The sequence below is a fragment of the Pseudophryne corroboree genome, chromosome 4 (assembly GCF_028390025.1).
Source record: "Pseudophryne corroboree isolate aPseCor3 chromosome 4, aPseCor3.hap2, whole genome shotgun sequence".
NCBI lineage: Eukaryota > Metazoa > Chordata > Amphibia > Anura > Myobatrachidae > Pseudophryne > Pseudophryne corroboree.
The window spans coordinates 82,203,125-82,225,481 of record NC_086447.1 but is presented as its reverse complement, the minus strand read 5'-3'; the positions used below and the strand labels follow the sequence as shown (position 1 = coordinate 82,225,481).

Here is a 22,357-nt window from a genome sequence, read left to right as displayed (position 1 = left end):
CCCCGCTGTCTGACCTAACCCTCCCCACTAGGTGCCTAGCCCTCCCTTCCCCGCTGTCTGACCTAACCCTCCCAACTAGGTGCCTAACCCTCCCTTCCCCGCTGTCTGACCTAACCCTCCCCACTAGGTGCCTAACCCTCCCTTCCCCGCTGTCTGATTTAACCCTCCCCGCTAGGTGCCTAACCCTAACCTCATTTGCTAAGTGCCTAACCCTAACCCTCCCTGCCGGTACCTAACCCTAACCTTCCCATCCCTAAACCCTAACCCCCCATTCTAATGGCTAAACCGACCCCCCCCCCTTCCCCCCACGCACGGCGGGACGTGATCGCGTCCTGCTGAAAGAAGGATTGGGATTCCGGGCGTCGGTATTTAGAGTTAGACACCGGGATCCTGTCCATCGGTATTCTGACCGCATCCCCAAAAGATTTACAGGGTCAGAAGGCACACATGGAAATGGTGAACACATAAAAAGGTCGACACAGTTTTTTTGGGGGGGTGTTTTGTCACTTTTTTGCCATCAAAACACCTCCATTTGTGTACTGCATCCCCTCGCATGGCTTGCTTCGCTGGTTACTGTTCCCAATCGTAGTCCACAGGGATGGTAAAGTATGAAAAAGCTGGAAAAAATTTTTTCCCCCCAGGTGTTGACCAAATGTGTATCACCCATTGTCATTTTGACCTTTTGAACCTGTCAATCTATTGTACTTTCTACCTTTTGCATGTCGACCTTTTGACCATGTTGAACTAATGCATGTTGACCGTTAGTGGTAGACATATTGACTGTCAACCTTTTAACTGTTGACCTATTGGGGGTAATTCAGACCTGATCGTAGCAGAAAATTTGTTAGTAGATGGGCAAAACCATATGCACTGCAGGTGGGGCAGATGTAACATGTGCAGAGAGAGTTAGATTTGGGTGAGTTATGTTGTTTCTGTGCAGAGTAAATACTGGCTGCATTATTTTTACACTGCAATTTAGATTTCAATTTGAACACGCCCCACCCAAATCTAACTCTCTCTGCACATGTTACATCTGCCCCCCCTGCAGTGCACATGGTTTTGCCCAACCGCTAACAAATGTACTGCTACGATCAGGTCTGAATTACCCCCATTGTCCAGATACCGCATGTCCAACTTGCAGTTCCTTCATCGGTTAGAAACTGTGTGCATGCGTAGATGGCACCCACTCATGCACACACTGCAGCCAGCACTATCCATTGCGGCTCTACTACTGATGTTCACCATAATTGGTGAAACAAATCATCACTGGCACCAGACCATCAATGGTTGCTAACCATAGATGGTCAATGGTCAACCCAAAGTTCCAACTTGAAGACCCACATGACCCTAGCCTGCTATGCTATCTTTGCTGAGACTGGCATGGCAAGCTAAGAGTTGTAGCTGGAGTGGGACTGGTAGACTAAGCCCATTCTCCTCATTGTTGTACTTGCAAAGACCTGTGTGTCTGCCAGTCCACAGCCCCCTCCTCTGTAGTTGTTCTCACCTCCTCTTCTAGTGATTGCATCCTTATAGCCAATCTGTAGGACCTGCCAGTCCCCCCCGCCCTGCCTCCAGGCTGATACATTGCTGCTCTCACACTTGCTTCCTCTCTATTTATTCCACTCTTAGCAGCATCCAGTGTCTCTCTTCTGGTTATCTGACACATTACAGGAGTCTGAAGCCACGTCCATCTCTCCGCACACAGATTATCAGCACATCAGGATAATGAGTACACTTCCTTAGTGTCTTACAGCCTGGACCATGGAGGATAAATTTGTCTCTACGTTACATCCTTATGTGGACATTGGGGCAGGGATCTATTTGTTATTCATAGGTAAGTGAAGTCTGTGTTACCTGTTGTGTGTTTTTAAGAAGAATCAAAATAAGAAAATACAAGTTTGTGTCTGAGCATCACTTAGCGACAGTTAAATAAAGAGGCTGCTGCTTTGATACATTGTACTTTGTAGTTTATTATATTATGATGGTACTTTCTACTTCTTTATGTCTGAAACTGGGTCAAAATTATTATTATTATTATTATTATTATTATTACTACGTGTGTAGTGTCTATAACTTGCAGCAAGCTGTGATTTCTAAAAGACAACATTGCAGATGATTCCAGGAGAGAAATAACAAGCAGATGACAGACTGTGATTACTTTGGGGATGGTGTATTTGTGGTTTGATAAATGTTCTAATTCATCTTATTACGTGTCGTTCACTGTAATTCTTCACATCTTATCACACTCAACTTCTTAGCACAATTCAGAGCTATACAGTAACTTCTGATATGTCATCTATAATATCTCCAGGTCTCTGGTCAGTTTCCTCTTTTCTTTCAAAGTTCTCTCCCCTGCACTCCATTCCCACCACAGCTAGAGTTCACTCGAACCACAGAGCTTTCCTCTCATCCTTACCTCTGGAACTCTATACCTCTACTTCGGCATCTAAGTCCCATCCCTGTTTAACTTCAAATCCAAACTGAAATATTAACTCTTAGTCAGTCGTTCCGCTGTACTCTCTGCCTTTGCCTGCGTAATCTATAGTCCTGTATTCAACATAAATCAACATTTTCTGAATGTCAGAACTGGTTATTTATTTAGCCTTTTGTGACTGTGTGCCTCCCATCACCCATTTAGATTATAAGATCTTTGGAGCAGGGAGTTCAAAGCAGATGTTATTTCTGCAGATTCATTTGTTTATTATTGTTATTACTATTTAATAAAGCTCCACAAAGGTTTGGGAGCGCCGCACATTGGAGGTCTGAGCAAAACAGTCTAACAAATTTACACAATAACAGATTACACAGTGAGCACATCGTAATACGTGCTAATGTTGGTGGGGTAGAACAGATACTGTACATGTTTATTTTTATTATTATTATTATTCTGCAAAAAAAACACTTTTGAAGGCCATAGAGATTTGTAACACTGAAATTTTTAAAGGACACTAACTTTAAATAATTTCTGTGCTTAATGGTAACAAGTTTAGGGAATTGTATGCGCTTCCTCTTTGCTCTCCGTCAGGGCCGTATTACGGATAAGGCTGAGTAGGCTGAAGCCTAGGGGCCCCTGTCACCTTTTCTCGTCTGCCCAGAATCTGGCCACACTGATCATCACTGATGTCCAACTCCACCCACAATGAGGTCACAGAAGCTTTGCCATAAGGCCACTCCCCCAAGCCATTGTATTATGAGCTACATATCAATCAATATAAACTGCAGGGTTGCTATCATGATCATATAAGCTAGGTACAGTCCTACAACCATTGGCGTTTCTATAATGGGTGCACTGTGTGCCGTGCACATGGGCCCCTGGGTCTAGTGGGGGCCCACACCGCAAACATTGCACCCATATTTTAATACTCACCTCTCCGAAGTCCAGCGCCGGGCGCTGCACTTACGGCGAAAAATGGTCACCGCGCATTGCAGTAGCCAAATTGGTCTCCTGAACATGGCAGGTGCCAAGTTTCCAGTGACCTGTGCAGTGTGCACGCACAGTAGACTCTGGCACATTGCCAGAGAGTATTGCACCGTGCAGAGGAGGGGGCCCACCCAAAGGTGCACACGGGCCCCTCGTCTGTTAAAGCGCGGCTTCCTACAACATAAGTATTAGTGCTTCCCACAGCTTCGCTGGCGTGGATGTTTTCCGGGGGGAAAAATTGTCTCCATAGTTCAGAAACAGTCCCTAGAAGTGTATTTTCCCCCATAAAATTATTTCTCTAACGTCCTAGTGGATGCTGGGGACTCCGTAAGGACCATGGGGAATAGACGGGCTCCGCAGGAGACATGGGCACTTTAAGAAAGAATTTAGATTCTGGTGTGCTCTGGCTCCTCCCTCTATGTCCCTCCTCCAGACCTCAGTTTGAATCTGTGCCTGGGCGAGCTGGGTGCTGTTCAGTGAGCTCTCCTGAGCTTGCTGTAAGAAAAGAGCATAAGAAGCAAGAAGACTTCGAAATCGGCGGCAGAAGACTCCAGTCTTCACTGAGGTAGCGCACAGCACTGCAACTGTGCGCCATTGCTCCCACACACACCTCACATACTCCGGTCACTGTAAGGGTGCAGGGCGCAGGGGGGGGGGGGGGGGGGGCGCCCTGGGCAGCAATTGGGACCTCTTTGGCAAAAGTAAACATATATACAGTTGGGCACTGTATATATGTATGAGCCCCCGCCAAGTAAATGTATATTTAAGCGGGACAGAAGCCCGCCGTCGAGGGGGCAGGGCTTCTTCCTCAGCACTCACCAGCGCCATGTTTTTTCTCCACAGCACCGCTGAGAGGAAGCTCCCCAGCCTCTCCCCTGCAGATACACGGTAGAAGAGGGTAAAAAGAGAGGGGGGGGGGGCACATAATTAGGCGCAATATAAACAGCTGCTACTGGGTTAACATTAAGTTACTGTGTTATTCCTGGGTTAATAGCGCTGGGGTGTGTGCTGGCATACTCTCTCTCTGTCTCTCCAAAGGGCCTTAAGGGGGAATGGTCTTCAGATGAGCATTCCCTGAGTGTGTGGTGTGTCGGTACGTGTGTGTCGACATGTCTGAGGTAAAAGGCTCCCCTAAGGAGGAGATGGAGCAAATATGTGTGTGAGAGGGTGTCTCCGTCGACAACGCCGACACCTATTTGGATATGTGTAATTAAGTGCTAAGGTGAATTTATTGCACAAAAGATTAGAGAACAGACAGGAAATCTACCCATGTCTGTCCCTATGTCGCAGAGACCTTCAGAGTCTCTCAGTGCTCACTATCCATAATAATAGACACTGATATCGACACAGGGTCTGATTCCAGTGTCGACTACGATAATGCAAAGTTACAGCCAAAAGGGCAGGAAAGTATTCAATATATGATTATTGTAATAAAGATGATTTGCATATCACTGATGACTCATCTGTCCCTGACACAAGGGTACACATGTTTAAGGGGAAGAAAGCTGAGGTAAATTTCCCTCCTCTCATGATGAAAAAGAGCGGGAATCTCCAGACAAGAGACTGCAGTTTCCCACAAAGAATTCTCAGGGAGTATCCTTTCCCTACTAGGGCCAGGATACGATGGGAATCTTCCCCTAGGGTGTCACGTTTGCCCAAAAGGTAGCCCTGACTTAACAGCTATCCTCAGGGATCCTGCAGATAGCGTGCACATTCTGGTACACTACTCAGACCGGCGATTGTGTCGGCATGGGTTTATAGCGCTGTAGCAGCGTGGACAGGTACCTTATCAGCAGAGATTGAGACCATAGTATGTATATATATATATATATATATATATGTGTGTATATATATATAGATATATATATTAAAGATGCTGTCTTAAGATATATATATATATATTAAACATGCCCAAAGAGACATTAGTCTACTGGGTTCTAGAGTCATCGCTATGTCGATTTCTGCTTGACGTGTCCTGTAGAATATGCAATGGACAGGTGATGCCGACTTAAGAGGCATATGGAAGGCTGAGGATTGTGTGGAGAAGGGATCTCGGACCTGGTCTCCACAGCTATAGCTGGTAATTCTGATCTTTTGCCTTATATTCCTGCACAGCCTAGGAAAGCACGTCATTATCAAATGCAGCCTTTCGAACACAAAGAAACAAGAAAGTCAGAGGTGCGTCCTTTCTTGCCAGAGGCAGGGGCAGAGGAAAGAAGCTGCACAACACAGCTAGTTCCCAGGAACAGAAGTCCTCCCGGCCTCTACAAAATCCACCGCATGTCGCTGGGGCTCCACAGGCGGAGCTTGGCCCGGCGAGGGCACGTCTTCGTAATTTCAGCCACAAGTGGGTTCACTTGTTGGATCCCTGGGCAATAAATATTGTGTCTCAGGGTTACAAGCTGGACTTTGAGGAGATGCCCCCTCACTGATGGCCCTGCCGGCTTCCCCCCACGTGAGGGAAATAGTGTTAACTGCAATTCACAAATTGTATCTTCAACAGGTGGTGGTCAAGGTTCCCCTCCTTCAACAAGGAGGGGGTTATTTTTCGACCATGTTGTAGTCCCGAAACCGGACGGTTCGGTCACACCCATATTGAATTTAAAATCCCTGAACATATACCTGAAAAGGTTCAAGTTCAAGATGGAATCGCTAAGAGCGGTCATCGCAAGCCTGAAAGGGGGAGATTTTATGGTGTCTCTGGACATAAAGGATGCATACCTTCATGTCCCCATTTATCCACCTCATCAGGCGTACCTCAGAATTGCGGTACAGGATTGTCATTACCAATTTCAGACGTTGCCGTTTGGTCTCTCCACGGCCCCGAGAATATTCACCAAGGTAATGGCGGAAATGATGGTGCTCCTGCGGGAGCAAGGTGTCACAATTATCCCGTACTTGGACGATCTCCTCATAAAAGCGAGATCAAGAGAGCAGTTGCTGAACATCGTATCACTTTCTCTGGAAGTGTAACGGCAACACGGCTGGATTCTATATATTCCAAAGTCGCAGTTGGTTCCTACAGCTCATCTGCCTTTCCTAGGCATGATCCTAGACACAGACCAGAAAAGGGTTTATCTCCCAATAGAGCGAGCTCAAGAGCTCATGACACTGGTCAGGAATCTATTAAAATCAAAACAGGTGTCAGTGCATCACTGCACTCGAGTCCTGGGAAGGATGGTGGCATCATACGAGGCCATTCCCTTCGGCAGGTTCCATGCGAGGACCTTCCAATGGGACTTACTGGACAAGTGGTCCGGATCACATCTTCAGATGCATCGGTTAATCACCCTGTCCCCCAGGGCCAGGGTGTCACTCCTGTGGTGGCTGCAGAGTTCTCACCTTCTAGAGGGACGCAGATTCGGAATTCAGGACTGGGTCCTGGTGACCACGGACGCTAGCCTCCGAGGGTGGGGAGCAGTCACACAGGGAAGAAATTTCCAAGGTCTGTGGTCAAGTCAAGAGACTTGCCTTCACATCAACATTCTGGAACTAAGGGCAGTAAACAACGCCCTACGTCAAGCGGAGCACTTGCTTCGCGACCAACTGGTTCTGATTCAGTCAGACAACATCACCGCAGTGGCTCAGGTGAACCGCCAAGGCGGCACAAGGAGCAGAGTGGCGGGGGCAGAAGTCAACAGAATTTTTCGCTGGGCGGAGAATCATGTAAGCTTTGTCAGCAGTGTTCATCCCGGGAGTGGACAACTGGGAAGCAGACTTCCTCAGCAGACAAGACCTCCACCCGGGAGAGTGGGGACTTCATCAGAAAGTCTTCACACAGATCACATATCGATGGGAACTGCCACAGGTGGACATGATGGCATCCCGCCTCAACAAAAAACTACAGAGGTATTGCGCCAGGTCAAGAGACTCTCAAGCAATAGCGGTAGACGCCCTGGTCACACCGTGGGTGATCCAGTCGGTCTATGTATTTCCTCCTCTTCCTCTCATTCCCAAGGTGCTGAGGATAATAAGAAAAGGAGGAGTGAGAACAATCCAGATTGGCCACGAAGGACCTGGTATCCAAATCTGCAAGAAATGCTCACAGAGGACCCGTGGCCTCTTCCTCTAAGACAGGATCTGTTGCAACAGGGGCCCTGTCTGTTCCAAGTCTTACCGCGGCTGCGTTTGACGGCATGGCGGTTGAACGCTGGATCCTAGCAGAAAAAGGCATTCCGGACGAGGTCATTCCTACGCGGATAAAGGCTAGGAAGGACGTGACAGCTAAACTTTATCACCGTATATGGCGAAAATATGTTTCTTGGGTGAGGCCAGGAATGATCCTACAGAGGTATTCCGGCTGGGCCGTTTCCTTCACTTCCTACAGTCAGGAGTGAATTTGGGCCTAAAATTGGGCTCCATTAAGGTCCAGATTTCGGCCCTATCCATTTTCTTGCAAAAAGAGTTGGCTTCTTTACCAGAAGTTCAGACGTTTGTAAAGGGAGTGCTGCATATTCAGCCTCCTTTTGTGCCTCCAGTGGCACCTTGGGATCTTAATGTGGTGTTAAGTTTCCTGAAATCACACTGGTTTGAACCACTTAAAACGGTGGAGTTAATATATCTCACGTGGAAGGTGGTCATGCTATTAGCCTTGACTTCGGCTAGGCGTGTGTCAGAATTAGCGGCTTTGTCACATAAAAGCCCCTATCTGGTTTTCCATATGGATAGAGCAGAATTGCGGACCTGTCCACAATTTCTGCCAAAAGTGGTGTCATCTTTTCATATGAACCAACCTATTGTGGTGCCTGTGGCTACTCGTGACTTGGAGGATTCCGAGTTACTGGATGTGGTCAGGGCTTTGAAGGTTTATGTAGCCAGAACGGCTAGAGTCAGGAAAACGCAGTCGCTGTTTATCCTGTATGCATCCAACAAGCTGGGTGCTTCTGCTTCAAAGCAAACTATTGCTCGCTGGATCTGTAACACGATTCAGCAGGCTCATTCTGCGGCTGGATTGCCGCTGCCAAAATCAGTTAAAGCCCATTCCACTAGGAAGGTGGGCTCTTCTTGGGCGGCTGCCCGAGGGGTCTCGGCATTACAACTATGCCGAGCTGCTACTTGGTCAGGTTCAAACACTTTTGCAAATATTCTGCAAGTTTGATACCCTGGCTGATGAGGACCTATTGTTTGCTCAATCGGTGCTGCAGAGTCATCCGCACTCTTCCGCCCGTTTTGGGAGCTTTGGTATAATCCCCACGGTCCTTACGGAGTCCCCAGCATCCACTAGGACGTTAGAGAAAATAAGATTTTACTTACCGGTAAATCTATTTCTCGTAGTCCGTAGTGGATGCTGGGTGCCGGTCCCAAGTGCGGACTTCTTCTGTAATACTTGTATATAGTTATTGCTTCAATAAGGGTTATGTTATTGTTGCATCAGGGTTGAACTGATGCTCTGTTGTTGTTCATACTGTTGACTGGGTAAGTTTATCACAAGTTATACGGTGTGATTGGTGTGGCTGGTATGAGTCTTACCCTGGATTCCCAAAATCCTTTCCTTGTACGGTCAGCTCTTCCGGGCACAGTTTCTCTAACTGAGGTCTGGAGGAGGGACATAGAGGGAGGAGCCAGAGCACACCAGAATCTAAATTCTTTCTTAAAGTGCCCATGTCTCCTGCGGAGCCCGTCTATTCCCCATGGTCCTTACAGAGTCCCCAGCATCCACTACAGACTACGAGAAATAGATTTACCGGTAAGTAAAATCTTATTATTTATATACATATAGTCATTTTGGACTTGAGGAGCCTGCACACTGCACACGCCGAGCGTCAAGCATCTGGCTTTTCCTTTATCGCTGCCCTCCCTGTTGTCACATCCAGATCATACATACCTCAGTTTCTCTCCAGGTGACTCAACTATACAATAATGAAAACGTGATCCAAATTCATCCAGTAGTTTTTGTGTGATGCCGGAACAAACAAAGTAACAACAAAAATGACAGCACGGATGGTGTAATGTTTAATGTTACCGCCTCACAACACTGAGGTCATGGGTTCAATTCCCACCATGGCCCTAACTGTGTGGAGTTTGTATATTCTCCCCGTACTTGCGTGGGTTTCCTCTGGGTACTCCAGTTTCCTCCCACAAACCAAAAATATACTGGTAGGTTAATTGGCTCCCAACAAAAAATAACCCTAGCATGAATGTGTGTACATGTGGTAGGGAATATAGATTGTAAGCTCTACTGGGGCAGGGACTGATGTGAATGAATAATTATTCTCTATAAAATGCTACGGAATATGTGTGTGCTATATAAAAAAAAACTGGTAATAAATTAATTAAAAAAGTATCAGTGCTCTTCTTACTGACTAAAATGTTGGCACGCTCTTACCTGTTTAATCATTTAAAACGTTATTCTTAGTGCGTGTTGTTGCATCTTATATCCTGCAGGTGTCAGTCTCACCCTCTGCTCTGGAGAAGACGGCACTAAAAAAACGACGTAGTTCTACATAATTAATAACACTGTAGGCTATAATACAATTGGAACATACTGTTCAATAGCATCAATTAGATATTTGCTTACTAATGAATGGTGCGTTTGCAGTGAACGTCACCAACATTTAAGGGGTGAGTTGGGCGCAGATGGGGCAAAACCGCACGGTAGCCACGGGAATGCATGTGCAGTGCGACTTGGATGCACACGCAGACTGAAAACATTGGCTGTGTGCGTGTGACATCGCCACTGCGTGCGCTACCTTGTTTTCAGCCTATTCACTTTATGCGCCTGGCTCGTTTGGGATTGAGGGATATTACCCGTCCTGTGCCCAGATTTATCAAGCCTTGGAGAGTGATAAATAGGAGAGAGGTTATTTGGAGAGAGATAAAGTACTGACCTAACTACTAACTGTCATTTTTCAAACACAGCCTGTGACATGACAGTTAGGAGCTGGTTGGTTGGTACTCTATCACCGTGCTATTTATCACTCTCCAAGGCTTGATAAATGGGCGCCCAAAGTTTTTGTTAGTGTTGGATGAGTCACAGAGATATCTGTTGTAATTTAAATGACAGACTAGAAGATCTGAGCCGTTACTGACAGCTCCGCCGGAATATGACTTGTGCTGGATGACTGGTTCGTGTTTCATCTGCTAATTAGATATGCAAGATATGACATACAGATAACTGATCGCCCGGGGTAACATAACTTATTCATATGCTGTGGATTCTGACTAAATGAACCAGAATGTGTCTGTGTGACTGTGTGTGTGTGTGTGTGTATGTGTTTGTGTGTCTGTGTGCGTGTGTGTGTGTGTGTCTGTCTGTGTGTGCGCGTGTCTGTGTATGTGTTTGCAGTAGTGGATCTTGCCACGGGCAAGCAGGACTTTTGCCCGGGGCACCGCCTTTTGGAGGGCGCCGCACCATGGCAAGATCCGCAACTGTGTCCCGCTGTGTCCCCCGCTGTGAAGGGAACTAGATGCTACACGTCTAGTTTCCCTTCGTGGAGAGGACCTTCTTTGCTGTGCGGTGCGCGATTACGTCATCGCGCACCGCACAGCATTGTGGGATTGACACCGACGCTAGGGGTCATATTTGACCTCTAGTGTCTGTGTATGCTGTGCTATGGGAGAGACATCATGACGTCTCTCCCAAGATCCGAGGAGAGGAGCGGCGCCGGCGGAGGTCTGCTGCGGTCGGGAATCAGGAGCGGGGATTGTAAGTATTCTTTTTTTTTTTGTGTAAGTGGCGCTACTCTACAGGGGGCACAAATCTACAGGGGGCGTAACTGACTACGCCCCCTGTATGAAGCCACACCCCTATTTTCCGCCCAGGTCGCCAAAAGAGCTAGAACCGGCCCTGTGTGTTTGTGTGGTAGAGAATTGAGATGGTAATTTAAAGTTGCATGCAAGTCTACAGCAATTTACACTCGCGCAGCATGCACAGAGCGGAGTTCCACACATCTGTGTGACTGCACCGCCCATATCCATATGCCCGGTCACCTTGCCATCATCCTCATCAGCTCGCACTTACATCATGCCTGTAGCTGGCGCAATAGGCCTATCTGAAATCAGTCGGATCTCTGGGTGTGCACAATTCAGCATAGCCCGCAGTTCTGACTGCACGCCCTTGCTAAGCTTAGTATGCATGCTGTGATGCGACGTAACTGAGATACAGACAACTCAGAATTGGCTGTAGGTACATGCATTCAGCTGCGGGGCATGTACGGTGCTAAAAGTAGTAAGACCCATCCACAAAATAGACTACTGTGCCACTCCGCGAGTCCCTTAGTGTTGTGCGTGACGGTGGCCACTAGATGGTGCTCCACAGAGCAAGTCAATTGTTGCTCCATTTGGGTGTGCACAGCCACCACCTCTGCCATTACTGTTACATACCTCCCAGCATCCGAAGGTTTGAAAGGGGGCATGCGCACAGCGTCTATTCACCGCTGCTCTGAACTAAGCAGATCAGCGAGTGATAGGGAGCCTCTCAAATGCCCCCCTCCTACACCGCGGGACACTGGGACCAACCAAAAAAAACGTGACTGTCCTGTGAAAATCGGGACAGTTGGGAGGTATGCTGTTATGTTGTTCCATCATGTTGCTGGGCTGGTAACTAGTATATAATATACTGTACATACAAATATCTATTCCGCTATATATTCTTTGCATATTTTGGTTTACTAAACCCATCCTAATATCAGCCCTCATTCCGAGTTGTTCGCTCGCAAGCTGCTTTTCGCAGCTTTACACACGCTAAGCCGCCGCCTACTGGGAGTGAATCTTAGCTTCTTAAAATTGCGAACGAAAGATTCTCAAAATTGCGACCACACACCTCTTAGCAGTTTCTGAGTAGCTCCAGACTTACTCGGCATCTGCGATCAGTTCAGTGCTTGTCGTTCCTGGTTTGACGTCACAAACACACCCAGCGTTCGCCCAGACACTCCTCCGTTTCTTCAGCCACTCCCGCGTTTTTCCCAGAAACTGTAGCGTTTTTTCGCACACACCCATAAAACGGCCTGTTTCAGCCCAGAAACACCCACTTCCTGTCAATCACATTACGATCACCAGACCGAAGAAAAAAACGTGAGTAAAATACCTAACTGCATAGCAAATTTACTTGGCGCAGTCGCAGTGCGGACATTGCGCATGCGCACTAAGCGGAAAATCGCTGCGATGCGAAAAAATTTACCGAGCGAACAACTCGGAATGACCCCCATCATTAGCAACCTTTGTCAATAGCACTCCTTACCCCTGGAACTCCCATCCTCTGAACATACCGTACAACTGTCAGACTAACTCAGCACTTATTCTCAGTAGCTGTCAGATGACCCAGCATTACATTGCTTGCATTATTAGTTGTTTCCTATTAACCGTTTCAACCCATAAACTTCTGGGAGTCGTAACAAGGTTGGCATATGTGTTAGCATTGCTGAATCACAGCGCTGAGATCATGAGTTAAATTCTCAGCAAAGCTATATCTGTGTGGAGTTTGTCAGTTCCCCCATGTTTGTGTGGGTTCTTCTGGTTTCCTCCCATACTCCAAAAGCATACTGGTAGGTTAAATGGCTTCTGTCAAAAATTATCCTTAGTGTGTGTATACATGTGGCAGGGTATATAGATTGTAAGCTCCACTGGGGCAGGGACTGATGTGAATGATTTTCTCTAAAACATGTATGCCTTATAAAAATAACTGGTAATAATAATTATAATAACTGTGGCAATAAAATCTGCTCAGTGTATCGGGTATTCACAGCCCAGTCACCGCATGACTACATTCGTTTCTATAGTTGGAGCAATCAGCATTGACGTAACATTTATAATTTGCATACTATAAAAGTATACAGAGCAGCTAATTGGTTGCCATGGGCAACTTCTCCACTGGCTCACTTCTCCACTTTTATCACTGCTTAGTACATGCCCTCCTTAAGAGAGTGATAAATTGCATGGTGATAAAGTACCAGCCAATCAGCTGCCATGTTATAGGCTGTGTTTGAAAAATGACAGGAGCTGATTGGTTAATTCGTTAACACCGTGCAATTTATCACTCTCCAAGGCTTGATAAATTTGGGTCTTAGAGTTAAAACTAAAATGTGTACCACCTAGGAAAAGATGTATTGAGGTACCTCTGTGCGCTAATGTGGTGCAGCTTGAGAAATATATTGGATATGGAATCACAACAGTTCCAAATAAAACAATATGCCAAAGAAAAAAGCCAAATATTGAGCTCAAGCGCTCACAAATGAGTATACACTTCCCTTAATTTCTCTAACGTCCTAAGTGGATGCTGGGGACTCCGTAAGGACCATGGGGAATAGCGGCTCCGCAGGAGACTGGGCACAACTAAAGAAAGCTTTAGGACTACCTGGTGTGCACTGGCTCCTCCCACTATGACCCTCCTCCAGACCTCAGTTAGAATCTTGTGCCCGGCAAAGCTGGATGCACACTAGGGGTTCTCCTGAGCTCCTAGAGAGAAAGTATATTTTAGGTTTTTTATTTTACAGTGAGATCTGCTGGCAACAGACTCACTGCAGCGAGGGACTAAGGGGAGAAGAAGCGAACCTACCTAACTGGTGGGCTTCTTAGGCTACTGGACACCATTAGCTCCAGAGGGATCGACCGCATGGAACCGGCCATTGATGTTCGGTCCCGGAGCCGCGCCGCCGGCCCCCTTACAGAGCCAGAAGCAAGAAGAGTCCGGAAAATAGGCGGCAGAAGACATCAGTCTTCACCAAGGTAGCGCACAGCACTGCAGCTGTGCGCCATTGCTCCTCATACACACTTCACACTCCGGTCACTGAGGGTGCAGGGCGCTGGGGGGGGGGGGGGGGGGGGGCGCCCTGAGCAGCAATAAAAACACCTTGGCTGGCAAATATATCACAATATATAGCCCCAGAGGCTATATATGTGATAAATACCCCTGCCAGAATCCATAAAAAAGCGGGAGAAAAGTCTGCAAAAAAGGGGCGGAGCTATCTCCCTCAGCACACTGGCGCCATTTTCTCTTCACAGTGCAGCTGGAAGACAGCTCCCCAGGCTCTCCCCTGTAGTTTTCAGGCTCAAAGGGTTAAAAAGAGAGGGGGGGGGCACTAAATTTAGGCGCAATATTGTTTATACAAGCAGCTATTGGGGGAAAAATCACTCAGTTATAGTGTTAATCCCTGCATTATATAGCGCTCTGGTGTGTGCTGGCATACTCTCTCTCTGTCTCCCCAAAGGACTTTGTGTGGTCCTGTCCTCAGTCAGAGCATTCCCTGTGTGTGTGCTGTGTCGGTACGGCTGTGTCGACATGTGGGATGAGGAAGGTTACGTGGAGGTGGAGCAGAGGCCGATAAATGGGATGTCGCCCCCTGTGGGGCCGACACCAGAGTGGATGGATAGGTGGAATGTATTAACCGACAATGTCAACTCCTTACATAGAAGGCTGGATGACGTAAAACAGATGTGGGACAGCCGGCTTCTCAGCCCGCGCCTGCCCAGGCGTCTCAAAGGCCATCAGGGGCTCAAAAAACGCCCGTTACCTCAGATGGCAGACACAGATGTCGACACAGAGTCTGACTCCAGTGTCGACGAGGTTGAGACATATACACAATCCACTAGGAACATCAGTTACATGATCTCGGCAATGAAAAATGTGTGACGCATTTCTGACATGAACCCAAGTACCACATAAAAGGGGTTTTATTTTTGGGGAGAAAAAGCAGCCAGTGTTTTGTTCCCCCATCAGATGAATGAATGAAGTGTGTAAAGAAGCGTGGGTTCCCCCGATAAGAAACTGGTAATTTCTAAACAGTTACTGATGGCGTACCCTTTCCCGCCAGAGGATAGGTCACGCTGGGAGATATCCCCTAGGGTGGATAAGGCGCTCACACGTTTGTCAAAAAAGGTGGCACTGCCGTCTTAGGATACGGCCACCTTGAAGGAGCCTGCTGATAAAAAGCAGGAGGCTATCCTGAAGTCTGTATATACACACACTCAGGTTCTATACTGAGACCTGCAATTGCCTCAGCAAAATAGTGCTGCTGCAGCGTGGTCTGATACCCTGTCAGATGATATTAATACCCTAGACAGGGATAATATTTTGCTAACATAGAGCATTTTAAAGACGTCGTCTTATATAGGAAGGATGCACAGAGGGATATTTACCGGCTGGCATCCAGAATTAATGCAATGTCCATTCTGCCAGGAGGGTATTAGAAACCCGGCAGTGGACAGGTGATGCTGCCTTTAAAAGGCACATGGAGATTCTGCCTTATAAGGGTGAGGAATTGTTTGGGGATGGTCTCTGGGACCTCGTATCCACAGCAACAGCTGGGAAGAAAATTTTTTACCTCAGGTTTCCTCACAAAAGCCTAAGAAAGCACCGTATTTTCAGGTACAGTCCTTTCGGCTTCAGAAAAGCAAGCGGGTCAAAGGCGCTTCCTTTCTGCACAGAGACAAGGGAAGAAGGAAAAAGCTGCCCCAGGCAGCCAGTTCCCAGGATCAAAAATCTTCCCTCGCTTCCTCTGAGTCCACCGCATGACGCTGGGGCTCCACAGGTGGAGAAAGGTGCGGTGGGGGCGCGTCTCGGGAACTTCAGGGACCAGTGGGCTTGCCCACAGGTGGATCCCTAGGTTCTGCAAGTAGTATCACAGGGATACAGGCTGGAGTTCGAGGCGACTCCCCCTCGCCGTTACCTCACATCAGCCTTGCCTGCTGCCCTCGGAGAAAGGTAGTACTGGCGGCAATTCACAAGCTGTACTTCCAGCAGGTGAAATCAAGGTACCCCTCCTTCAACAAGGCCGGGGTTACTATTCCAAAATGTTGTGGTACCGAAACCAGACGGTTCGGTGAGACCCATTCTAAAATTGAAATCCTTGAACACTTATATACGAAGGTTCAAGTTCAAAATGGAATCGCTCAGGGCGATTATTGCAAGCCTGGAGAATTTCAGGGTATCACTGGACATCAAGGATGCTTACCTGCATGTCCCTATTTACCCTCTTCACCAGGTGTACCTCAAAATTGTGGTACAGGATTGTCATTACCAATTCCAGACGTTGCCGTTGGTCTGTCCCCGGCACCGAGGGTATTTACCAAGGTAATGGCCGAAGTACTTATCCCGTACTTGGACGATCTCCCTATAAAGGCGAGGTCCAGGGAGCAGTTGTTCGTCGGAGTAGCACTATCTTGGGAAGTGCTACAACAGCACGGCTGGATTCTGAATATTCCAAAGTCGCAGCTGGTTCCTACGACGCGTCTACTGTTCCTGGGTATGGTTCTGGACACAGAACAGGATAAAAAGGGTTTCTCCTGGAGGAGAAGTCCAAGGAGTTGGCGTCTCTAGATGGAGACCTCCTAATACAAATACAGGTGTCGGTGCATCAATGCACGTGAGCCTTGGGAAAGATGGTAGCTTCTTTCGAAGAAATTCCATTCGCCAGGTCCCATTCAAGGATCTTCCAGTGGGATCTGTTGGACAAGTGGTCCGGGTCGCATCTTCAGATGCATCGGCGGATAACCCTGTCTCCAAGGGCCAGGGTGTCGCTGTGGTGGTGACTGCAGAGTGCTCATCTTCTAGGGGGCCGCAGATTCGGCATACAGGACTGGGTCCTGGTGACCACGGATGCCAGCCTTCAAGGCTGGGGGGCAGTCACACAGGGAAGAAACTTCCAAGGCCTATGGAAAAGTCAGGAGACTTCCCTACACATAAATGTTCTGGAACTATGGGCCATTTACAATGCCCTAAGTCAGGCTAGACCCCTGCTTCAACACCGGCCGGTGCTGATCCAGTCAGACAACATCACGGCGGTCGCTCAGGGAAACCGACAGGGCGGCACAAGAAGCAGGATGGCGATGGCAGAAGCCACAAGGATTCTCCGATGGGCGGAAAATCATGTGTTAGCACTGTCAGCAGTGTTCATTCCCGGAGTGGACAACTGAGAAGCAAACTTTCTCAGCAGACACGACCTCCACCCGGGAGAGTGGGGACTTCATCCAGAAGTCTTCCAAATGATTGTACACCGTTGGGAAAGGCCACAGGTGGACATGATGGCGTCCCGCCTCAACAAAAAGCTACAAAGATATTGCGCCAGGTCAAGGGACCCTCAGGCGATAGCTGTGGACGCTCTGGTAACACCGTGGGTGTACCAGTCGGTGTATGTGTTCCCTTCTCTGCCTCTCATACCCAGGGTAATGAGAATAATAAGAAGGAGAGGAGTAAGAACTATACTCATTGTTCCGGGTTGGCCAAGAAGAGCTTGGTACCCAGAACTCCAAGAAATGATCTCAGAGGACCCATGGCCTCTGCCGCTCAGACAGGACCTGCTGCAGCAGGGGGCCTGTCTGTTCCAAGACGTACCGCGGCTGCATTTGACGGCATGGCGGTTGAACGCCGGATCCTGAAGGAAGAGAGCATTCCGGAGGAAGTTATCCCTACGCTATTTAAAGCTAGGAAAGAAGTGAACGCAAACCATTATCACTGCATATGGCGGAAATATGTTGCGTGCTGTGAGGCCAGTAAGGCCCCAAAAGGAGGAATTTCAGCGAGGTCGATTTCTGCACTTCCTACAAGTCAGAGGTGACTATGGGCCTAAAATTGGGTTCCATTAAGGTCCAGATTTCGGCTCTATCGATTTTCTTCCAAAATAGAACTGGCTTCACTGCCTGAAGTTCAGACTTTTGTTAAGGGAGTGCTGCATAGTCAGCCCCCGTTTGTGCCTCCAGTGGCACCGTGGGATCTCAACGTAGTGTTGGATTTCCTGAAGCCGCATTGAGTTGAGATACTTAAATCCGTGGAGCTACAATACCTCACGTGGAAAGTGGTCATGCTGTGGGCCTTGGCGTCGGCCAGGCGTGTATCAGAATTGGCGGCTTTGTCATGCAAAAGCCCTTATCTGTATTTTATATGGATAAGGCGGAATTGAGGACTCGTTCCCAATTCCTTCCTAAGGTGGTATCAGTTTTTCATGTGAACCAACCTATTGTGGTGCCTGCGGCTTCTTGGGACTTGGAGGATTCCAAGTTTCTGGACGTAGTCAGGGCCCTGAAAAATATATGTTTCCAGGACGGCTGGAGTCAGAAAGACTGACTCGCTATTTATCCTGTATGCACCCAACAAGCTGGGTGCTCCTGCTTCTAAGCAGACTATTGCTCGCTGGATCTGTAGCACGATTCAACTTGCACATTCTGCGACTGGACTGCCGCACCCTAAATCTGTAAAAGCCCATTCCACGAGGAAAGTGGGCTCTTCTTGGGCGGCTGCCCGAGGGGTCTCGGCTTTACAAATTTGCCGAGCTGTTACTTGGTCGGGGTCAAACACTCTTGCAAGAGTCTACAAGTTTGATACCCTGGCTGAGGAGGACCTAGAGTTTGCTCATTCGGTGCTGCAGAGTCATCCGCACTCTCCCGCCCGTTTGGGAGCTTTGGTATAATCCCCATGGTCCTTACGGAGTCCCCAGCATCCACTTAGGACGTTAGAGAAAATAAGATTTTACTCACCGGTAAATCTATTTCTCGTAGTCCGTAGTGGATGCTGGGTGCCCATCCCAAGTGCGGATTGTCTGCAATACTTGTATATAGTTATTGCCTAACTAAAGGGTTATTGTTGAGCCATCTGTTGAGAGGCTCAAGTGTTATCATACTGTTAACTGGGTATAGTATCACGAGTTATACGGTGTGATTGGTGTGGCTGGTATGAGTCTTACCCGGGATTCAAAATCCTTCCTTATTGTGTCAGCTCTTCCGGGCACAGTATCCTAACTGAGGTCTGGAGGAGGGTCATAGTGGGAGGAGCCAGTGCACACCAGGTAGTCCTAAAGCTTTCTTTAGTTGTGCCCAGTCTCCTGCGGAGCCGCTATTCCCCATGGTCCTTACGGAGTCCCCAGCATCCACTACGGACTACGAGAAATAGATTTACCGGTGAGTAAAATCTTATTTTCTTAAGGGAGATGAATCTGGAGTTTTTTCCTTTCAGTTTTTCACAGAATATCCACATACATGAAAAAGAGAAACAGATATACACCAAGATCCTCGTGTATTATTTCCAGATGATACTGGTAATCACTCTCTACTGATTCCCATAGGGAAATTTTCAATATATCGGGGACGTCCCCCTTCCAAAGCACTTACACAAATGTGAAGGTAACATGCATAAATCATATATTAATATGAGATAATATTGATAAACCACTCTTTATAAATTCCCATAGGGCAGTTTAGGTGTATCGGGGAAGTCCCCCCTTCCAAAACACTTACACAGGTGCAAAAGTAACGTGCATGTAGGTTCAAAACCTCTGTGGATGGTCACTCCGTCACCAAGTAAACAAGAGATATCGGGGTTGCCCCGCTATGTATGTCACTCACAATTAGTCGATGTATCACATGCATGTAAAGTGGGTCTTTCTTATCCACTCCTTATATAGAGCCACGCACTTTTTCTCCAAAAGAAGATATATTGGAGAAGATGTTGAAGTATAAAAATTATTTTAATAACAAACAAACATCAAGTAAAAGCAGTGGTATTCATACCCAGGAAGGCTAAGATGGAAATTGATGGTATACAGAAAAGACGGGCCCCCGTTAATCTGATCTCCTCCAAGTCTTCCACGGGTAAATCTTTCCAGTGCAGGCCTTCCCACCAACGCGTTTCGACCCGTGCCAGGGTCTTTGTCAAGGTGTCTTCCCCGATATATTGAAAATTTTCCTATGGAAATCAGTAGAGAGTGATTACCAATATTATCTGGAAATAATTAGTGATGAGCGGGTTCGGATCCTCAGGATCCGAACCCCCCCGAACTTCACCCTTTTTTGCACGGGTCCGAGCAGACTCGGATCCTCCCGCCTTGCTCGGTTAACCCGAGCGCGCCCGAACGTCATCATCCCGCGGTCGGATTCTCGCGAGATTCGGATTCTATATAAGGAGCCGCGCGTCGCCGCCATTTTTCACTCGTGCATTGGAGATGATCGTGAGAGGACGTGGCTGGCGTCCTCTCAGTTTCTATGTTCAGGGGGCTGCAAATATCTGTGCTCAGTGTGCTGCAAATGTCTGTGCTCAGTGTTCTGCAAATATCTGTGCTCAGTGTGCTGCAAGTGCAAATATCTACGTCTCTGCCTGAAAAACGCTCCATATCTGTGCTCAGTATGCTGCATATATCTGTGCTCACACTGCTTTATTGTGGGGACTGGGACCAGCAGTATTATATAGGAGGAGTACAGTACAGAGTTTTGCTGACCAGTGACCACCAGTATTATACGTTCTCTGCCTGAAAAACGCTCCATATCTGTGCTGCATTGTAGTATATAGTAGGAGGACAGTGCAGAATTTTGCTGACCACCAGTATACAGATGTATCCTCATACAGCGTTGCTCATAGCGCACTATTTAGGGTCCTGTGTCACGAGTTGGAAATAACGTTATGGCGTGCGTTATGTCCCGCGCCATGTAATACACAGTTTAACCGCTGGGTGGCGAATGCTCCACGTTGAGACTACAGTGCTGAATACAATGCTGTGGCAGTAAGCAGTGATCTGTGAAAGGCTGGCCAATCACGTTCTTCCCTTTATAAAAAAAATCCCTTTCCACAAATTACAGTGCCACGCTGCCGCCCGTTCAGTCAATTAATTTTTTCATTACGTTGTGTACAAAATACCGGATAGCATTAATATGACTCCCAGATGGTCTACAGCCACACTGCCGCCCGATCACGCTAGATGGATATTGTCATTATAGTATTAGCATACCAGCATTCATATTTCTGACTAGCTTCGGCAGAAATATTGAATGCAAACTGCACTGGGTCCCTACTGTACCTCATGATGGTATCCGTATTCAATCCGTTTAATTTTTTTTTTCTAAAGCACTCAGATACAACACATCACATATATACCCGGAGGGCCTGCCTGTATCGTGGTCGGCTGTGGCCTAACGAGAACAGCATCTTCCTTCAATGCTTGCACTCGTGGGTTCGATACCCATTAGTGCTTGATCACTGCTAGGGACAATGTTAAAGTTGTGGCCAGAGCGGCCATAGGCATAGGCAAACTAGGCAATTGCCTAGGGCATTTGATATGCCTAGGGGCATCAGCAGCTTCTGCTGATTAAAATGATATGCAGCATGCCTATATTCTATGTGTAGCATTTCATATGCAGATACACACAGTATATAGGCATGCTACATATTTTAATCAGCAGAAGCTGCTTGTGCATCCTAGTCACATAGCAATGCAAATAAGGTGCATTTTCATTAAAAAAAAGGTGCCCGACGTTAGCAATGAGGCAAGATTTATGAGGACACATCTGTATCCAAGCAGAGGCAGAGGTCACAGTGTTCGTGGCAGTGTGAGTGCTGTGTGCATGTGAGTGGGTTGGTTGTGCAGTAGTGTTCGGAATATGTGTAAGGAGCATTATGTGTGTCATGTAAAAATGCATTAATAATGTGCAACATATGTGTAAGGGGCACTATGTGTGTCATTATGTGTATAAGGGCATTAATAATGTGCGGCATACGTGTAAGAGGGTACTACTGTATGTGTGTCATTATGTGTAAAGGGGCACTAATAATGTGCAGCAAATGTGTAGGGGGCACTGTGTGTCATTATGTGTATAAGGGCATTAATAATGTGCGGCATATGTGTAAGGGACATTATGTGTAAAAAGGCATTAATATAGGTTGTCATAATGTGTAAGGCGCATGAGAAAAAAATTCTGTGTGCAGCACTGGTGTCAGTAAGAAGTGTCTGTCAGTAAGTAGTGTTTGTGTCAGTACATTTTGCATGGTGTCTGTGTCAGTAAGTTTTGTGTTGTGTTTGTGTGTCAGTAAGTAGTATTTTTGTCAGTATGTTTTGCATTGTGTGTGTGTCTGTCAGTAAGTGGTGTCTATGTCAGTTAGTTTTGTGTTGTGTGTGTGTGTGTCAGTAAGTAGTGTCTGTCAGTAGGTTTTGTACTGTGTGTGTCAGTAAGTAGTGTCTGTCAGTAGGTTTTGTACTGTGTGTGTCAGTAAGTAGTGTCTGTCAGTAGGTTTTGTACTGTGTG

At 47.2% G+C, this 22,357-nt stretch overlaps 1 protein-coding gene across 1 annotated transcript in view; it reads left to right on the top strand.

The window, feature by feature from the left end:
* Positions 1-1,642: 1,642 nt before the first annotated feature.
* The window catches only part of LOC134911127 (opsin-5-like), a 178,198-nt gene continuing 157,483 nt past the window's right edge, over positions 1,643-22,357 (top strand). The window contains exon 1 of the mRNA XM_063919490.1: positions 1,643-1,834. Coding sequence (XP_063775560.1) covers positions 1,762-1,834 — 73 coding nt within the window. The 5' untranslated portion in view covers positions 1,643-1,761. The remainder of the gene's footprint in view (positions 1,835-22,357) is intronic.